General features: G+C 36.0%; 1 protein-coding gene across 7 annotated transcripts in view; it reads right to left on the minus strand.

The window, feature by feature from the left end:
• Positions 1–20,669, minus strand: part of LRCH2 (leucine rich repeats and calponin homology domain containing 2) — a 125,360-nt gene that overhangs the window by 43,876 nt on the left and 60,815 nt on the right. For 6 of the 7 annotated variants that reach the window (XM_038588110.1, XM_038588109.1, XM_038588114.1 and 3 more), the window contains exons 5-12: positions 17,238–17,343; positions 17,018–17,154; positions 13,030–13,163; positions 7,826–7,913; positions 7,218–7,329; positions 6,943–7,040; positions 6,780–6,838; positions 4,169–4,276 (exon numbers count right to left, since the gene is read on the minus strand). In XM_038588110.1, coding sequence (XP_038444038.1) covers positions 4,169–4,276; positions 6,780–6,838; positions 6,943–7,040; positions 7,218–7,329; positions 7,826–7,913; positions 13,030–13,163; positions 17,018–17,154; positions 17,238–17,343 — 842 coding nt within the window. The remainder of the gene's footprint in view (positions 1–4,168; positions 4,277–6,779; positions 6,839–6,942; positions 7,041–7,217; positions 7,330–7,825; positions 7,914–13,029; positions 13,164–17,017; positions 17,155–17,237; positions 17,344–20,669) is intronic. The other variant, XM_038588115.1, reaches the window with a different exon arrangement.

Below are 20,669 nucleotides of genomic sequence, written 5' to 3' on the forward strand. Positions count from 1 at the left end.
GCAGCACTAAACCGCTGGGCCACCGAGGCTGCCCCAGAATAGCTATTTTAATATAGGGAGCTTCACTAATTCAGAGGGACTTCAATACACTCAAATACAAGTAGAAAAAATTCAGTATTTTAATAAGAGGAATAAAGATTAGCTTCTAAAAAAAAACAACAATAAACTGTCAAAACAAAGTAGCTTAATCTATGCATCTCAAAGAGGGAGCAGTCTTCTAAAAACTAGCCTTCAGACTTTGAACACTTATGATAAAATAATCTACTGGATAGTTTATTTTATCTCCTTTCCTGTTCTTTTTCACTATTAATTCTGTGCATTATCCTCTTGTTAATTTTCCTAGAGTAGTTTCATCAACCTGGTACTAGTATAAACTTGCTTAAAGAATAAAAGACACTTTTAAGAACAGTATGAACTAAACAATTGGCAAAGTTGCTTTCAGAAAATCACCACTGAAGTCAACCTAAGCAGTTTTTTAATTGCCTTTAATTTGGGAGTACATGCATGGCTTCTGTTCGCAGAGAACTAACACTACATTTACCTTCAAATAGTAGCTAGCTAAAGAACTGTTAAGTAGCATATGGTGTAGGAGTTCTAGGTGGTACTTTCTGATATGCGAGGGTAATCTTACTCCACATAAATCATTTAAAATCAAGACAAACAACAACAACAGCATTACAAGACTGTGCTAAAGCCTAAAATGAAATGTTGTGACTCCTGATTGACTTACAATTTTATTTTATCTTGTTTAAGATTTTATTGATTTATTATTTAGAGAGAGAGGACAAAAAACACAAGCAAGCAGCAAGAGGGGCAGAGGGAGAGGGAAAAAGAATCTCGAGCAGACTCTGCAATGAGCACAGAGCCTGACGCAGGGCTCGATCATGATCTAAGCCGAAGTCAAGAGTCAGGTGCTTAACTGCCTGAACCACCCAGGCATCACTGACTTGCATTTTATTTTATTTTTTTTAAAGATTTTATTTTATTTATTCATGAGAGATGAGAGACAGAGACACAGGCAGAGGAGGAAGCAGGCTCCATGCATGGAGCCCGGTGTGGGACTTGATCCCGGGACTCCAGCATCATGCCCGGGGCCGAAGGCAGGTGCTAAACCGCTGAGCCACCCAGGGATCCCCCTGACTTGCATTTTAAATAGCATTTCAGACTCTTCATTAATAAAGTGGAAATCTAAAACACAATACAATGTGAAAGAGAAAATCTACAACCAGAGAAGGTATAATTAACATCAAATCCTCTAAGGGATGGAAGATTACTTTTGATTTTTTTTTTTTCACTCAAATCAAGAACTGTAATAGCAAACAAGAATTTTAATTACCTACTTCTGAGAGATGTGAGCGACAGTAACATATTTTAGAAGAAATGAGAGATTATTCAGTGAAGAAAATACTAGATTTAGCATTAAAAAATCCTAAGATCAGTTTAAGTCAGCCATTAACAGAAGAGGCCCCAGTATCTTATTTAAATTGTCTATAAATTATTGATTTTTAAAGTTAAATGTGCTCTTTATAGTATGACCACATATAAATATTTTAATGCCTTCCAAAATAAGACAATTATTACATTAATATCATTGCATATTAATATTTATCTTAAAAATTTCATATTCGGGGCAGCCCCAGTGGCACAGCGGTTTGGCGCCACCTGCAGCCTGGGGTGTGATCCTAGAGACCCAGGATCAGGTCCCACGTCGGGCTCCCTGCATGGAGCCTGCTTCTCCCTCTCCCTCTGCCTGTATCTCTGCCTCTCTCTCTGTGTCTATGAGTAAATAAATAAAATCTTAAATAAATAAATAAATAAATAAATAAATAAATAAATAAATAAATAAAATTTCATATTCATATGTGCTAACATCTGAAAAGGGAGATGAAGAGAAACATCAGAGATAAAGAAATGACTTTCTCATACATCTAAACAAATAACAAGTTATTTAGAAAGAACACAACTAAATTAATGGTTCCTATTAGTTTTAAATTTGTTAATCTCACTTTCAAGCAATCAATTCACTGAGTATTACTGAGAACCTACCATGTACAAGGCACAATGCCAGGCGCTATTTTGTAAAGATTATAAAACCATCACAAAAATATAACCTATGAAATATCATTTGATATTGTTTCTAAGCTAAAAGAATAATTCCAGTTACAGAAATAGATGAATGGTAGAAAACTGAAAAATATAGAAATGATATATATGACATCGTTAAAATCTACAATTATGCACTCAAATGCTATTCTTAACAGAATCAGAGAAATAAATATTGCTGTGGGTTCTTTTAAAATCAGTATTCTCTGCTCATAATGATAAATACAATTATTTCACCTGTTGGGTAGAAGAGACAGAAACTCAACTATTTTGTAAGCTACAAGAGTAGGTGGTGGCTTGCTTCATCAAACCTCTTAAACTATGGGGGCGATCAATACCTTGATTATGTTGGAGGGGGAAAACATACATAACCCCACAAGTAACCAATATTTTAAAAAGCCCATTAGAAATGAATCACACGAAAGGATTAGAAAATAAATTTCACAGAAAAGGGTGACAATAATAGAAGAAAACCATAAGCTGGTTATGAGGATACATTAGATATAGAAGGGATAAAAAAGATTGCTATTTTCTAGTATGGTTTTTCATTCTATAAATGCAGTAGCTTCACCAAAAAGGATGTTTAGTAATTATTTTTTTAAAATAGTGGCCCTTAAAACCAGACATTTGCAATTTGATGAGTTTCAATAGTAATTATTTTTCAAACCATATATAAAAGCAAATGCCAGGAACACCTGGATGGCTCAGTGGTTGAGCATCTGCCTTTGGCTCAGGTCATGATCCTGGGATCCTGGGACTGAGTCCCGCATCAGGGTCCCTGCATAAAGCCTGCTTCTCCCTCTGCCTGTGTCTCTGCCTCTCTCTTTCTCTCTGGGTCTCTCATGAATGAATAAATAAAATCTTAAAAAAAAAGCAAAATACTTATTAATTACCCATGTAAATGTACAAAAATTATTTTTTAATTATTATTTTAATTTTCTCAAAACAAAAAAAAACCACTCAGATCTTCTTTGTTTCAAAACTATAAATGCAATTCTCTCAGTACATGAAGATGGAATAATAGCTAACCCTCTGCAGCACAGAGAACTTCTGTATTAAAAATGGATGTGTGGGACACCTCGGTGGCTCAGTGGTTGAGCGTCTGCCTTTGGCTCAGGTTGTGATCCCGGAGTCCTGGGATGGAGTCCCGTATCAGGCTCCCCTCAGGGAGCCTGCTTCTCTTTCTGCCTATGTCTTTGCCTCTATGTCTCGTACAGATAAATAAATAAAATCTTAAAAAAATAGTATTAAGGGAAGCCCGGGTGGCTCAGCGGTTTAGCACCACCTTCAGCCCAGGGTGTGATCCTGGAGACCCATGATCAAGTCCCACGTCGGGCTCCCTGCATGGAGCCTGCTTCTCCCTCTGCCTGTGTCTCTGCCTCTCTCTCTCTCTCTCTCTCTCTCTGTGTGTGTGTGTTTCTCATGAATAAATAAACAAAATCTTAAAAATAATAATAATAATAATAGTAAAATAAAATAATTAAAATGCATTGATTTTATACTCATTCATACAATGCCTTCCTTATTGCCAATGCTATATATTTGGAGAAAGCCCAGCCAGAGGGAGAAATCGTCATTGACCAAGTAACAGACCAAAGTAACTGTGACCTTCAAATCATCATGTTGATTTCATCAACCATTATGTAATTCCATTCAATTCTAAGGAGTTTACACATATCCCAAGTAATCTGGAATATAATAAAAAGTGCACTACAGATACATGACATGTACTTGGGGGAAAACACTTATAATGTATGTAATGCTATTGTGAGCTAAAATGAGTATCAAAAAACAAATCAGTTATTATTTAGCACACAGGAATAAAAAGGAGACATCTACACAATAATTAAATAAAATGACTGTGTGAGTATGAAGTATTTGTCAATTGTGTATATAACTTAACATTTCTCTCCTAAGTATTTCCTATTATCTTTTAGTAGTTAGTTCCTTGACATAGATCTTAAGATGATCCTATTGTTTACTGGAATCTTCATTTGATAATTTTTAAATGATCATTTAATGATTATAAAGTCTGCCTATTTAAATCTCATTACTGAAAAAATACCTGTTCTTCTGCTCTTGCTGCAATAACTGAGCGGCTATTTTCCTCAAATCAGTTACTTCCTTCAAATCATCATCCTCTTCCTCTGCAAGTAACTGTTCTTTCCCAAGTCTGAAAGGTGACACAAACACGGTTATCCAAAAAGTAAGGCAGATATTTTATGCCAGCTTCCAGAAACAGAAACCATTTGTTCGTTCTTAATATCATGTAAAAGCTAAAATCCTAATGTCCTTGTAATTAAACATTAAAATAAGGAGTATGTAAGGAATATAAAAACATATCTATCTTCTATTCAATAGGAAATGTATCATACTGGTTATATTAATATAACTAATGATTAACAAAGCAAATTGTATTACCATTTTATAATTTCTGAAATGTGTAATTTAACAATGCATACTTCCCAGTCCTGAGTGTAATAAGAACTGCAAAGCTCTGTATGCCTTTTTTTTTTTAAAGATTTATTTATTTATTCATTCAGAGAGAGCGAGAGAGAGGCAGAGACACAGGCAGAGGGAGAAACAGGCTCCATGCAGGAAGCCAGATGTGGCCCTCGATCCCGGGTCTCCAGGATCACACCCCAGGCTGCAGGCGGCGCCAAACTGCTGCGCCACCGGGGCTGCCCTGTATGCCTGTCTTTACAAATATCAAATGTTATGAAAATTTTACTAAACCACCCTCCTTTTATCAGTTTATTCATCATGATATTAAAAATCTCCATGTAAAATGTTTAAGTAGAAGAAATGTAAAATAGGTCCAAGTAAGATTGGCAATTTGCAGGAAAATGTTCATTAAAATACATAATTTTTAATCATTCAAAGAGAGCAAAAGAATTTTTAAATAAGTTGTTCTCCAAACTCTAGTAACTTTATCCAAAGGTATTTCATTTAAAACACAGTATCAGAGACGCCTGGGTGGCTCAGCAGTTGAGAGTCTGCCTTTGGCTCAGGGCACGATCCTGGAGTTCTGGGATCAAGTCCCACATCGGGCTCCCTGCATGGAGCCTGCCTCTCCCTCTACCTGTGTCTCTGCCTCCATCTCTCTCTGTGTCTCGCATGATTAAATAAATAAAATCTTTAAAAATAAATAAATAAATTGGAAAAAAATAAAACACAGTATCAAATCCTAAAGCTTTGGGACACCTGGGTGGCAAAGCGGTTAAGCATCTGCCTTCTGCTCAGGGTGTGATCCCAGGATCCAGGATGGAGTCCCACATCTGGCTCCCTGCGGGGAGCCTGCTTCTCCCTCTGCCTATGTCTCTGCCTCTCTCTTTCTGTGTCTCTCATGAATAAATAAATAAATCTTTTTTAAAATATCCTAAGACTTTGTATCTTGACTCTATCTTGTATGCCACTGTGACATTCAAGTTTATACAACTATCTTCATGACATAATGTGAGAAAGTAAGAGAAAAATGAAATATAAAGAGTACAAGACAAAGCAATGTACCTCCTTATGGGGAACCAGACATGACTAATTCATAACTGATTAAAAAGTTACAAATTAGGTCATTTGTAGGAAGCACAATGTAGAGAAAAGAGAAAAACCTAGGGATCACAGAGAGCTAGGTTTACACCCTAGATTCTAGTAGACACAAAGTGATTCTAGGCAAGAAACTTCTGAGTCTCCAAGCTTCCCCTTCCTCATCTGTAAAAATAGAGATGGTATCAATGCTACAGGATTTAGTGAAGATTAAATAAGAAACATGAAAGACACCTGGCTGGCTCAGCTAGAAGAGCACATGACTCTTGATCGTGGGGTCATGAGTTCAGGCCCCATATTGGGTGCAGAGATTACTTAAATAAAATTAAAAAAAAAAATCTTTGGGGCACCTGGCTGTCTCATTTGGAAAAGCATGCTACTCTTGATCTTGGGGTCATGAGTTGCAGCCCCATGTTGAGTGTAGAGGCTGCGAAAAAAATTTTAAACTGAAAAAAAAAATTTTAATAAAGATAAATAAATAAATAAATAAGAAACATGGGAAAGCACATAGCACAGATCCTGGCACATGGTAGGTATTCAACAAATATTCCTTCCTTCCTTCCATCCTGTAGCTACAAAGCAACTTTAAGGAGTAACTGAACACGGCACGTCATATTCCATCATTTCATAAGATAAATGATAGAGAAAAGATTTAAAGTGCAATGATTTTAATAAAATACAGAAATAAACGCCCTTAAAATTACTATAACCAATCTGATGAAAAGGAAATGCATTAAACCAAGTGCTGGAACACCTGAGTTCCAGACTTTTGAAACTCCAGGTCTGCTCCTTATTGGCCAAAGGATGCAAAAAATCATCTATTTTAAAGAGTTGCTAAAGAGCTCAAATGAAGCAATGTATGTGAAGGTACAGCTCTCCTCAGTAATAATAATAGAATTATACTTCTAGGGGGTAGGGGAAATGTATATACTACACTCAGCTTAATTGCTTACTATAATTTTCAGCTTAATTGAGGATTGCAGATAAATGAAGTACTTACAAATTAACTATCTGAACATAACAGGTTAATGAACCAAAAATCATATTCTTTCAAAGTACTCTTTCGAATAGGAATATCTAACAAATATTTAATTTTAAGTAACATTTCAATTTGAGAATTCATGTGTGTTTACCTTTTTTCATCTTCCAATTCTTCATTTTTCTGAGATTTCTCAGGACCTTTTTCTTTTCCCTTATATAAAAGAAAGTTAAATTTTAAATCTGTGTGGTGTACTTCTGTGAGATCAAGGAAAACATGTTATTATGTTATTAATATCTCTTCAACGTTTTCTTTACCTTAAGTAAAGAGACATATGAACCAATATGTGCATCTCCTTGTTCAGGAACTGCTACATCTTCTGTGTTGGGGTCAATAAAATCATACACCTCCTGGTCTAAAAATAGATAGATATTTATTAGAAAATATAAATTGTAAACAGTGTGCTTTCATTAAGTGTTTACAACAATAAATTTTCTCAATAAAAGAACTGGTCAAAGATACTGTATTTTTGAAAATGCATTTTTAATAAGGGCAATATACATGAAATAAAAATAGGCACCACATGAATTACCTTTCTGAGAATCAGGTTTACTTCCTATTGAGTGACTGTCATTTCTTGATGTCTGCTCTCTATTTGATTCTGAGACTTGAGAGTGAAGGCTGATTGTGTCATCATCTGATGGCTGAAAGGAGTAAGTACAAAGCACAAATGAGGCATTTGAAACATAGAATAAAATTAAGTTGCTTTGGGTGGCTCAGTGGTTGAGCGTCTGCCTTTGGCTCAGGGCATGATCCTGGGATCCTGGGATCAAGTCCCACATCAGGCTCCCCATAGGGAGCCTGCTTCTCCCTCCACCTATGTCTCTGCCTCTCTCTCTCTGTGTCTCTCATGAATAAATAAATACATCTTTTAAAAAACAATAATTAAGTTGCTTTAATTTCACATAGGATATGTAGAATATCTGCTTTATAGCTCCAGTTCTCAAACCAAAAATTAATATGCTAAAATTTACTGTTCTGCTTCTAAAAATGTACATGTCCTTTGTCATTTGAAGTCATAAAATCCAATAATGATCATTTTTTAAGTAAAATCAATCAAGTGTGTGCAAGTGTCTACCTATTTCAAAATAGGTATTTTATTTCTTAAAATAAAATAGATCAACAATAGAAAAGACTCACTTCCGTTGTAGATAATCGTTTCTCTCCATTATCACTTCCAATTCCAGAGTCAGGGCCATGATTTTTATTTGGATAAAAATCTTCCATACTATGAAAATAGAAAATTCTAAGGGCAATTAGGGTTTCCTTCTTAAATAAATACATAAATAAATACATAAATAAAATTTCCCTAGATAATACAGAACATATACTCCTGATGTCTAAGATCCCTAAAGACATTAAGGGAAAATATCAGAAATCTTCCTATAAGTATTTTATTAATATCCCTCATGTAATATTTTCCATGCATTTACTGTTGTAAAGTGTCAACTGTTGGGGCACCTGGGTGGCTCAGTCAGTTAGGCATTAGACTCTTGGTTTCCATTCAGGTCATGATCTCAACGTTGTGGGATCAAGCCCCAAGTTGGGTACCACACTCAGCACAGAGTCTGCTTAAGATTCTTTTGCCCTGGGGATCCCTGGGTGGCGCAGCAGTTTAGCGCCTGCCTTTGGCCCAGAGCGCGATCCTGGAGACCCAGGATCGAATCCTACGTCAGGCTTCTGGTGCATGGAGCCTGCTTCTCCCTCTGCCTATGTCTCTGCCTCTCTCTCTCTCTGTGACTATCATAAATATAAAAAAAAAAAAAAAAAAAAAAAAAGATTCTTTTGCCCTCCCTTCCCTTCTCTCTCTGTTCCTTCCCCTCACCAGCTCCTGTGCACATGTGCACTCTCTCTTGCTCTATCTCTAAAAAGTAAATAAATAAAATCTTTAAAATGTCCATTGTTAACCTATTACTTCTCCTGAGAGATTCAAAAAAGCAGAGAGTCCTGCTAGAAAATAACCCTTATGAAAGAACTTTCTATTTTTCTGGTTTAACAAATTTCATCATAGAACATTGAAAAATTTTTTAACTCCAATTCAGTTTCTTCATTAGCTCTAAAAATATGCTTTAGCTTTATAAATAACACCCATATAAAAATTAAGAAAAAATGCAAAAAAAAAAAGTGTGCAAAGCATTAAATAAGCAATTGTTTTAGTATGAGGATAGAGCTGTCCTTACAAATTTCTGAATTACCCACCAGTATGCCACCCAGGTTGCAAAATATTTTTCACTTTAATTTCCAAATTTACATACATGCAAATTTGCATTGCTCTATACAGACCATTTTTTATGTGCCAGGAATTATGCTAAGTGCTTTAAAAATGATACCTCAAACATGCCTTATGAAAATTCTAGCAGGTTGGTGGTGTTTTCTGATTTTGCAGATGAGGAAACAGGCCAGGACAGATTGAACAAGTTACCCAATGACATGCAACTTGCAAATGGCAGTTTAAATTTGATCCCAAATTATCTAATACTAAAGTCTCTGATCTTAATCACCATGCTATATTTCTTCCTTAAATACTTATTTGTATGCTTTTCATGAGTGTATCAATAAACTTAGCTAAGCAATTACAAGTAAGTGGCAGACACTATGTTGAATGATTGAAATGAAATGAGATGAATTAAAAAATGTTTGGCCTCAAAACCTTCCAGCCAGAGGGAAAATATGTTTATATATTTTGAAAACTATGAGAAAGGTAAATACAAAGTACTATGAGAAAAAAGAAATCAATTAGTTCTTGGTAAGGTTAGGAAAGGCCTCAGCCAAAAAAGTGGCATTTGAGCTTAGTCATGAAGGATGAAGAGAGGCAATACTTGCTAGCATTTATTGGGTGTCTACACTGTATTAGCTATTGTGCCAGGTACTCATCATATTTTATTTATAATCCTTACATTCTGCAATTTACACATTATTTCTTTCTAAAAATGAGGATAATAAAGCTTAGAAAAGTTAACTTCCTGGGGGGAAAATGTAAATTTACTAATTATCATTTCTTGAACTAGTTGCCAAGCACTTATTTATTTATTTATTTATTTATTTATTTATTTATTTATTTATTTTTTTTGCCAAGCACTTATTTAATTCTCACAACAAGCTTATGAAATGGGTATTACTAACATTTTAAATAAACAAACAGGCTCAGAGAGATTAAATAACTTACACAGGCTACAGAGGAATTAAGAGGTTAAACCATGATTAGAAGCAAAATCCACCTGACACCACTGCACAATATTATACACATGGACTATACTAAAATATATGTGTATTTGTAATAGTTGACAATGATAGTAATAAGCTAATTGTTGAGGAATTGTTTGAGTAAGGCACTATGTTAACCACTCTCCATACTTTATTTAATCTAATCCTGACAGCATCCGTATAATTATTTTCCTTTTATATATAAGAAAACTAAGGACTAGAGATGTTACGACACAAGGACATAAAGTTATCAAGAGTTGGAGAAGGGCTTCATGAGCATATATGTCTGACTCCAAAAGCTGATATACTTAACTACAATAATGCTTATCTATGTAGAATTAAGAGTTTACAAAATAGTCAAGGCATGGAAAGTTATTATTCTAGGTAGTAAGAACCACAGAGTCAAAGGCATGAGTGTAAAATTAGAAAGTGCATACAAGAATTTTCTACATAGGGGGATCCCTGGGTGGCGCAGCGGTTTGGCGCCTGCCTTTGGCCCAGGGCGCGATCCTGGAGACCCGGGATCGAGTCCCACGTCGGGCTCCCGGTGCATGGAGCCTGCTTCTCCCTCTGCCTGTGTCTCTGCCTCTCTCTCTCTCTCTCTCTCTCTCTCTGTGTGACTATCATAAATAAATTAAAAAAATTAAAAAATAAAAGAATTTTCTACATAGTTCAATACAGGCTGTGAGTAAGAAATTGCACACCTCAGAGTCACCTCATTAAGTAAACTCTATTAACCTGCACTATCCTGTATAGTAGCCACTAGCCATTATATGGCTATTGAGCACTTGAAATATGGGTAGTCTAAATTGAAATGTGCTATAAATGAAAAATGCACAAGAGATTTAAATGATGTAATATAAAAAAAAGAACATGAAATATCTTACTAATATTTTCACATGAAATACATGTTGAAATTATATTTTAGATATACTGGGTTAAGTAACATATTATTAAAATTAATTTCACCTGTTTGATTTTTAATTTTTTTAATGGATTACAAGAAAATGCAAAACTATGTATGTAGCTCATATTACATTTCTATTGGACATCATTGCTAGAGACCATCTCCAAATATATCTCAATTCTGTCCACTCCTTTTTTTTTTTTAATTATTTATTTATTTATTTATTCATGAGAGAGAGAGAGAGACGCAGAGACACTGGCAGAAGGAGAAGCAGGCTCCATGCAGGGAGCCCGATGTGGGACTCGATCCTGGGACTCCAGGATCACACCCTGGGCTGAAGGCAGGCGCTCAACCACTGAGCTACCCAGGGATCCCACACTCCTTTTCAATTCTACTGCAATCACCTATTCAAGACCTTTTGATCTCTTGGAAGTACTTCAACAACCTAACTAGTCCCTGTGATTCTGCTTTTATTTGCAATCTATTCTCCTTAGAAGAGCAAAAATAGCTTTTCTTTTTTTTTTAACATAAATCAGATCATGCTATTCCCCTGCTTGTAACTGTCCACTGACTTCCCACTGAACTGTAAGTAAAATTCAAACTCCTTATCACAGCCTTCAAAGCACCCACATGACTTGAGCCCTGGCTACTTCTCCAAAATCAACTTGTATATCTGTACCCTTCAGCCTCTCTGTTCCAATCATGCTAGCCTTTCAGTTTCGTTAACACACCAAGTTTCTTCCTAACTTAAGGCCTTATCACATGTCATTCTTTTTGTCTGAAATGCTCTTCCTCCTGGTCTTTACACAGGTAGCTTTTCTCCTTTCAGGTCTTGACTTAAAACCTCACCTTCTCAAAGTGACATTTCCTGACCACACTCCTGAAACATGTTCCTTTCCTTCATAGTACTTGCCACAATTTGAAATGGTATGCATGTATGTGTATTCCATTTCTTTCCTTTGTTTGCTATCTCCTCCACTATACTGTAGAATCCATGAGGGCCAACACCAAGGTGTGTATCATTCAACAAAACATACCCTGAATCTGACAACATGCATTCAACTGATACTTGGGGTTTTTTTTCAACTGATATTTGTAAAATAAATAAATGACTAGTATAATGTATGCCATTACTAAAGTAAATTCATTTTTAAATAAGTATAAAGCAAACTGATAGGGATTAAAGTATGAATAAGGTGTAATTTTTATAGAATTGTTTGGTCTATTATCATCCATAATATGAAACAAAATAATCCTTAGGAATTGAATATAATGTTTAGATACTTAATTCTACTTAGGCAACCGAAATATTCAAGAAAATGCCCCATTTGGGCATTCAAGAACGATACTTAAAATACTGCCATTTCAATCAGTTTAAACTTCACAAATAAAATGACAAACGTTTAACATTTCAGGCAAGAATATAGTCTCCCAGGGTGGCTCAATGGTTTAGTGCCACCTTCAGCCCAGGGCCTGATCCTGGAGACCTGGGATCGAGTCCTATGTCAGGCTCCCTGCATGGAGCCTACTTCTCCCTCTGCCTGTGTCTCTGCCTCTCTCTGTGTCTCTCATGAATAAATAAATAAAATCTTTAAAAAGAAAAAGAATATAGTCTCCCTTTCTGTAGTCTTACCCCATTCCAAATGATTTCCATACTACTGGATGGAATTGTTTTCATAAAATCTTTCAGACCAACCTACATCCCAAAAAGATGAATTAAAAACAGATAATCAAATCTACCATTTCAAAATCTCATGAGGAGAAAAAGACCAATATCATACAGAATATCAATGATAAATCATCTCTGATGCAGACATAAATAATAAAGAATATGAAGAAAAGAAGAAAGGTACCTCAAAATGTCTTGTTCTTCCACTAACCAGTTCAAAGTCAAATTCTACTACTTATTACAATGCTGGTTAGTACAATAGAGTGATTATAATAGTAAGTTAACAGTTGTCAAGTGCTGAGAAATTAGTGTTTCTGTTCTATAATATCAAACATTTACATTTTACTACTAAAATATTAGTAATAGCATTCTGAGAAAATCCCAAATTTATTCTAGTATCACAGAGGTTCCTTCTATGATGGTGATATTCACTTCAGTCAATTATTGATTTTAACACTGGGCCAATCAACCTAAGTATATTCAGTACTCTCAAGATGAATAAATATCTTTTACATATGGAAAAGACACCAATCATGAAATGAGTCTATAAGAATATTACATTACCTGTCTGTGAGAGGCTGGGAGGGCATTCTTTTACTCAGTGATGGAAGATCCAGAGAATCTGGCTTCTTATCCATTCTGCAACATGCTTGGATATTTAAGTATTTAAATATGTGTACTTTACCCTTTAAACATATCTGTCAATAAATAATTGAGAAAGTAGATTTAATTATGTACGTCCAAATATAGAGGCACCTGGGTGGCTCAGTGGTTGAGCATCTGCCTTTGGCTCAGGTCAGGATCCCAGGGTCCTGGGATCAAGTCCGACATCAGGCTCCCTGCAGGGAGCCTGCTTCTCCCTCTGCCTACGTCTCTGCCTCTCTCTCTGTGTCTCTCACAAATAAATAAATAAAACCTTTAAAAAAAAAAAAAAAACAGGGCAGACTGGGTGGCTCAGCGGTTTAGCGCCGCCATCAGCCCAGGGCGTGATCCTGGAGACCTGGGATGGAGTCCCACATCAGGTTCTGTGCATGGAGCCTGCTTCTCCCTCTGCCTGTGTCTCTGCCTCTCTCTCTCTCTCTCTCATGAAAAAATAAATAAGATCTTTAAAAAAAATTTTTTTAATAAAAAAACACAAAAATAAATGTCACCTAGCTATTTATATATTTTAATAATCTTAAATTATGCTAAGACATCACAATCATAATAGGTACTTTACGTATTTTAATAATTTCTGCTTACATTTTATGAAAACATCTGACAATGATACCCACTAAAATTCTATCGCTTTCTATTCTTACTAGAAAAAAGTTATTTTTTCTGTATATCACTAAAATTTTCTCGTTAAAAGTACAAAATACAAACAACTAAATATATAAAATCAACAATTCATGAAAGTTGCTTTTATTAGGAAAAAATGAAAAGAAATATATTCATTGCAGTGATGAGAACAGAAAAAAAATAACCATGTAATTCTTTAAAGTAATCTTATCAGAACCACTAAATTGTTTGGCCTAAACACTGGAAGAAAGGTAAAATCTAAAGAATGTAAATATAGGAAAAATGAATTTGTTGAAAGGTGCATTAGTAGGCCAATTAGAATAAACTAAATTTTTAAATGGCCAATTCAACTAAGATAATATTGTGAAAAGTTATTTTCATTGGAGATGAAGAAAAGGAATAATAAGGGATAAAATACTATGTGAAAGAAAGTATTCTATATAAAAAAGACAATGAACAGTAAGAAAACACTACGTCAGTTTTACAAATGTTAACTTCAGTCACCGTAAGTAATATCAAATAAGTATTTCTGAAAAACTATAATTAAGGGGCACCTGGCTGGCTCGGTTGGAAGAACATACAACTCTTGATTTTGTGCGGTGATGAGTTCAAGCCCCACACTGGGTGTAGTACTTTAAAGAAAAAAGTTAAGAAAACTATAATCAAAAATGTTTTGTTTTATGGGCTCACATAACCTATAAATATATGCAAAAATAATCAACAAAGAAAACAGTAAGAAACAAAAGAGTAAGAAAAGTACATTTAAAGTAATTATCATCCCTGGGATAAAGGAAGAATGTTTCTTAGATAACAAATACCAAATCTGAACTGACCACTGAAAAATTTCATTTAAAAGGAAAAACTGGGCAGCCCGGGTGGCTCAGTGGTTTGGCACTACCTTCAGCCCAGGGTGTGATCCTGGAGACCCAGGATCAAGTCCCATGTCGGGCTTCCTGCTTGGAGCCTGCTTCTCCAACTCTGTCTGTGTCTCTGCCTCTCTCTCTCTGTTTCTCTCATGAATAAATAAATAAAATCTTTAAAAAAAAAAAAGGGAAAACTGCTGAGCTATTAGAATACAAATACATTACCAATTAAAACATACTCCATCATCTGGATAAACCAAAACCTAATTATCTTTCATTACCAAATTAAATACTGGTGAATTATTTTGTTTCATAAATTTTTTAAAAGATTTTATTGATTGATTGATTGATTGACTGATCTGAGAAAGAGAGCATGAGCAGGGAGAGGGGCCAAGGGAGAGGGACCAAGGGAGAGGGACAAGCAGACTCCTCGCTGAGCAAGGAGCTCTATACAGAGCTCAATCCCAGGACCCTGAGATCATGACCTGAGCTGAAGTCACATGCTTAACCGAAGTCACATGCTTAACCGACTGAGCCACCCAGGCACCACCTTACATAAATTTTTTTTTAAAGATTCCATCTATTTATTCATGAGAGACACAGAGAGAGAGAGAAAGGCAGAGACACAGGCAGAGGCTAGAAGCAGGCCCCATGCAGGGAGCCTGATGTTGGACTAGATCCCGGGACTCCAAGATCACACCCTGGGTCGAAGGCAGGCGCTAAACCGCTGAGCCACCCAGAGATCCCCCATAAATTTTTTATTGTAGTAATTCATGTACATAGTTTTAAAATCAAAGAGAATTATAAAACTGATAACAAAACATTAAACCCCCATTCCACTCCTTTCAGTCTCTAAAACCTAGTCCCCACATATCAACTCTTAGTTGTTTTTCTGCTATTTATTTTTATATTTATGAGTAACATGGTTCTACTGTTTTATTTTCTAGTTATAGATCTTATTTATTGAGGTTTTCCTATGGAAAACAAGGACTTAGATTTCTTACACTACCACTACCCACCACTATATCAAATATCATCAACACCACCATACCTAACTCACCACACTCACCTTACTTCCTCCTTCTTCAGAAGCATAGCATAGTGGTTAGAACATGGACTCGAGTCAGACTGCCTATGTTTGAAACCAGCTGTACCTCATGCTAGCTATGTGGCAATGAATAAGTTGCTTAACTTCTATGTCTTTGCCTCCTCATATATAAAATGAGGTATAATGACAATACCTGTTCTATAGGGTTACTACAAGAATTAAATAAATTAATGCATATAAAGTACCTGGAACACAGTAGGCACTAGATATATCTCTGCTATTTTATAACTATATCACAATTTCTCATTAAATCAAAATCTAGTATTTACAGTATTATGACCAAGAAAACATTCTGCTGAGGCCAGGAACAATAAACATTTGGCCACTGACACAAGGGAGAGAATCTGAGAGAATCTACCTACATATTCTACTACTGAAAAAAACCCAGGCTTCTGTTAAGGCAAGTGAGGGCCAATCACTTAGCTGCAAAGCTAAGGATAAGAATCTGAGAGTGTAAGTCTTAGTCCTGTGGTGTCCAATACAGTGGCCACTAGTCACATAAAGCTATTTAACTTTAAATTAATCAAAATAAGATTACATTTAAATTTGGGTTCTTTAGTCGAACCAACCATGATTCAATTACTCAATAGCCACATGTGGCAAGCAGCAAGAAAAAGGCAACCCTTCTTCTGGATGGATGCAAACCATGATCCAGGGACCATAGCTTGGAAGTAGATTAGGGGTTGGCATTTCACTGCCATGTGCCTCCTTGGCCAGATTCTCTCGTGCCAGTGTAAGTAAAGACCCTAGTTTCTGCTATTTCATCCATCTTCCATTTTCCAAAATTCTGTTGCCATCTCTCCTCTGTTACCCTCTTCTCTCTCATTCTTTGGCTTTATGGGTTTTTATCTTAGTATGATCCTTTACTCTCATTTCAATAGATTCCATGTGGATTTAATCCTCCAACTAAAAGGCTGAATCATTACTTTTCCACTCGTATCTTGTACTTTCTGTTAGGATTCCATCTATCAGTGCTGAGAATCTGTTCCAATCAATCATACAACAAATGTCAAGTAGATACATACCTGAGTAGGAGAGATGCAAAAAGACTCCACAGTCTATGTTTTTAAAAGAACACTGACAAACAGAATTACAGATATGGGTTTTCTAAATCCTATTCTCTAGAAGCTAAGCTAAAATTCCTACCAAAGTGCAAAAGTTACTTTTCAGAAAAACTCCTCTAGACAATAAAGCCTCAACAACAAAGTGACTCCTAATTCTAATGTTTTTTGATTTATCAATTTGATGTATAATTATGAACAAAAATAGAAGAAATAAGTATCATATTTTTATTACAAACCTGTGCTGGTGGTACTTGCAATGGATTGTTATCCAAAATCATTACTTGTAAATGATGCAGCTTCCTGTAACAAACTGGGATTTCGGTCACTTTATTACAAGAGAAATCCAACTTGACTAAGGGAAGATCTCCTAATTCTGTTTAGAAATGAAAAATAATTAAGTTAAATTTGACACAGTTCCTCTCTTATTCATTTCAGTAAAAATAATGAGCATCTTACCATCTGGCAACACATGAAGATTATTTCTTCTTATATTTAGCTCTCTAAGTGAATGTAATTTTCCCATTTGTTGGGGAAGGACTTGAATCTCATTGCAGCTAATATCCTAAGGAAAATAAGAAAATTATAACAAACTTAGAAATACAGACCTATATCCATTTTAAAATTAAAGCACACAGCTAATAGCTGTTACCTATTACCTACAGTGCAAAGTTACCTCAAATATGGTTTCTCTAAAAATGGATTATCTGGCAGATTTCTATTTATATTACATCATGAAGTCAATCTAACACAGTTAACAAATGTTTCTGTGCAACATTGTGAAGTTATAATTTAGTACTACATAATTCAGCCTTTTGGAAATCTCAACTGAAGACCGTTCTCGCCAACCAAAACCAGAAATAAGGATAATCCAGGTAGGGATCCCTGGGTGGTGCAGCGGTTTGGCGCCTGCCTTTGGCCCAGGGCACGATCCTGGAGACCCGGGATCGAATCCCACATCGGGCTCCCGGTGCATGGAGCCTGCTTCTCCCTCTGCCTATGTCTCTGCCCCTCTCTCTTTCTCTCTGTGACTACCATAAATTAAAAAAAAAAAAAAAAAAAAAAGGATAATCCAGGTACTCTTCATTCAGAGATAAAATAAAAAACAACTATCAATCACTATGATAATTTGTCAATTACAGTATTTTTGAGTTACTCTGTTGGGCAGAAACTGAGAGTCAAGGATTTACAGACTTGAGCTAGAGAATCAAAGACTATGGACCTCTTTCTCAAAGGGATACAAAATATGAGGAGTTACAATCTCAAAATTCTGTGGTTCACATCATAACCCAATGACTTTCTAGCACCGAATCTGAAATATCTCAAGGTTAAATGAAAATCCAAGTCCTGATTCAAAGGTAAATGATACCAGTTTTCCATAATAAGAGACAGCTTAATTGTGCTCTCCTCTTCCTCCCCTTGAAGAATAATCTTCAACAAGATCTCATAGGGCAGTCATTCCAGACACATTGCAAATGAAATTCACATTCGACTGCAACTGCCCCTAATTTCCAACTTTCACTGGAAATGATATTAGTTAGCGTGGAGGGAGAAGAGTGGCACATACATTCAGTTTTACCAAAAATAAAAAAAGCAGAAGGGTAAATTCAAAAGAATATTAAAGCCGTGTAGGGAAAATCCAATACAACTAAGATGATAAGAAAAATGTATCCTACATACTTCTTTCAAATTGTATCTAAGGCATCTTCATTCAGTGACAAACACTTATCATCAAATACCAATTATTTGCTAGGCCCAGTTTTAGGTGCTGGGGACACACCAAGAAATAAAGCCAACCAAAATTCCTACCCTCACAGCTCTTTGTGGAGCTTATATTCTAGCAAAGAGATTAGATTATATAATATGACAGGTGCTGCCATTAATATATGTTACGTAACATGGTAAGTGCTGTGAATAAGAAAAACAGCAAGATAAAGGAAAATGGCAGTGTAATAGCAATGAGGAGGGATATTAGCAATTTAGATTGCCTCACAGAGGGGTGCCTCGGTAGCTTGGTAAGTTAAGCGTCTGCTCTGATTGGCTAGGATCCTGATCTTTGCAGTCCTGGGATCAATCCCTATGTTGGGCTCCCTGCTGGGTGACGAGTCTGTTTCTCCCTCTCCCTCTGCCCCTTCCCTGCTTGTGCTTTTTTTCCTCATTCTCTCTCTCCTCAAATAAATAAAATCTTTTAAAAAAAATTTTTTTTAAAGATTGCCTCGTGGAGAAGCTGATGTTTGAGCAGTATTAACAGAGCCATGCCAATATTTAAGAAAGGAACATAAGGAACAATAACTGTAAAAAGACTCTTAGGCAAAACATGCCTGACATGAACTAAAGAACAGCAAGAAATACAGTGTAACTAGAAGGAAGTGAGCAAGGAAGGAGACTAAACTGGGGAGAGGGGTACAACTTAGGCTTTTACTCGGAGAGATCTGAACAGGAACCAGAAACTTTTTTTTTAAGACTTTATTTAATTATTCATGAGAGACACGGAGAGAGAGGCAGAGACATAGGCAGAGGGAGAAGAAGGCTCCCTGCCAGGAGCCCAATGCAGGACTGGATGCTGGAACTCCAGGATCATGCCCTGAGCCGAAGGCAAACGCCCAACCGCTCAGCAACCCAGGTGTCCAGGAACCAGAAACTTTTAAACAGAGATATGACATGATCTGATTTATGTTTTGACAGGATCACCTTAACTGCCATGTTGAGAATAGACTATTATCCAAATGAAAGATAATAAAATTTGGGGAAAATGGCCTTTAAATTACTACTACTGCAAGGTACCTGGGTGACTTAGTCAGTTAAGCATCTGCCTTAGGCTCAGGTCATGATCCTGGGGTCCTGGGATGGAGCCCCATATCAGGCTTCTCCTGCTCTCCCTCTCCTTCTGCCTGCTGCTACCCCCTGTTGCACGCTCTCTCTCTCTGTCAAATGAATAAATAAAATCTTTTAAAAATTTAAAACGACTGCTTCCTATAAAAAAGTTTCTATGGGCAGCCTGGGTGGCTCAGCGGTTTAGCGCCGCCATCAGCCCAGAGTGTGATCCTGGAGACCCGGGATAGAGTTCCACATGGGGCTCCCTGCATGGAGCCTGCTTCTCCCTCTGCCTGTGTCTCTGCCTCTCTCTCTCTGTGTGTCTCTTGTGAATAAATAAATAAAATCTTAAAAAAAAAAAAGTTTCTAATACTGGAGATTTCCATACAAAAAATTCATAGAAATTTGATAGCTGCCCAGAAGAAATAAACCCAAGCACAAAAAAACTGACCTACTCACCAATGGATACTCTATAAAATACTCTACTGGATATTGGAACCTAAGTATATTTCCTAGGTTTCTAAGGACAGAATTTCACTGAGTTGGCTACCACATTCTTGTGGAAGACTGTCATGGGAAACATTCCCATGACAGATAATACCCATAAATTCATTATGTGCTTTACAACTGTCAATTAGCCATCCTAATGCTATCTATCCACTGTTACTTATTTCAAAAATTTAAATAAAAGCACAATAATTTTATAGTGCCTAGTGAAATATGGTATTTAATAGTTTAAAAACATTCTATGTAGCTAAAAATACTAGAATAAATCTAAAAGTCCTAAATAATTTTAAATTTTATTTAAAAACTATCTCGTGTAATGCAATTTAGAACACAGGGCCAAAAACTGAATGAAATAAAAGAAAAAGAACTTTTACAGCCATAGAATAAAGTGTAACAGTGTCCAAGTCAAAGAAGATATCGGTCCCCTTTTATTATGAATTTGTTAAATCACCTCCAGAATCTTCTGTTCATTTGTAAATATAATGTTAAAAAGGACTTTAATAAAAAGAAACATTTTCAGGATAGAAATAGCTAAAAATATGTGGAAAGGGAGGAGATTGGGGGATGGGG

The sequence above is a fragment of the Canis lupus genome, chromosome X (genome assembly GCF_011100685.1).
Source record: "Canis lupus familiaris isolate Mischka breed German Shepherd chromosome X, alternate assembly UU_Cfam_GSD_1.0, whole genome shotgun sequence".
Lineage (NCBI taxonomy): Eukaryota > Metazoa > Chordata > Mammalia > Carnivora > Canidae > Canis > Canis lupus.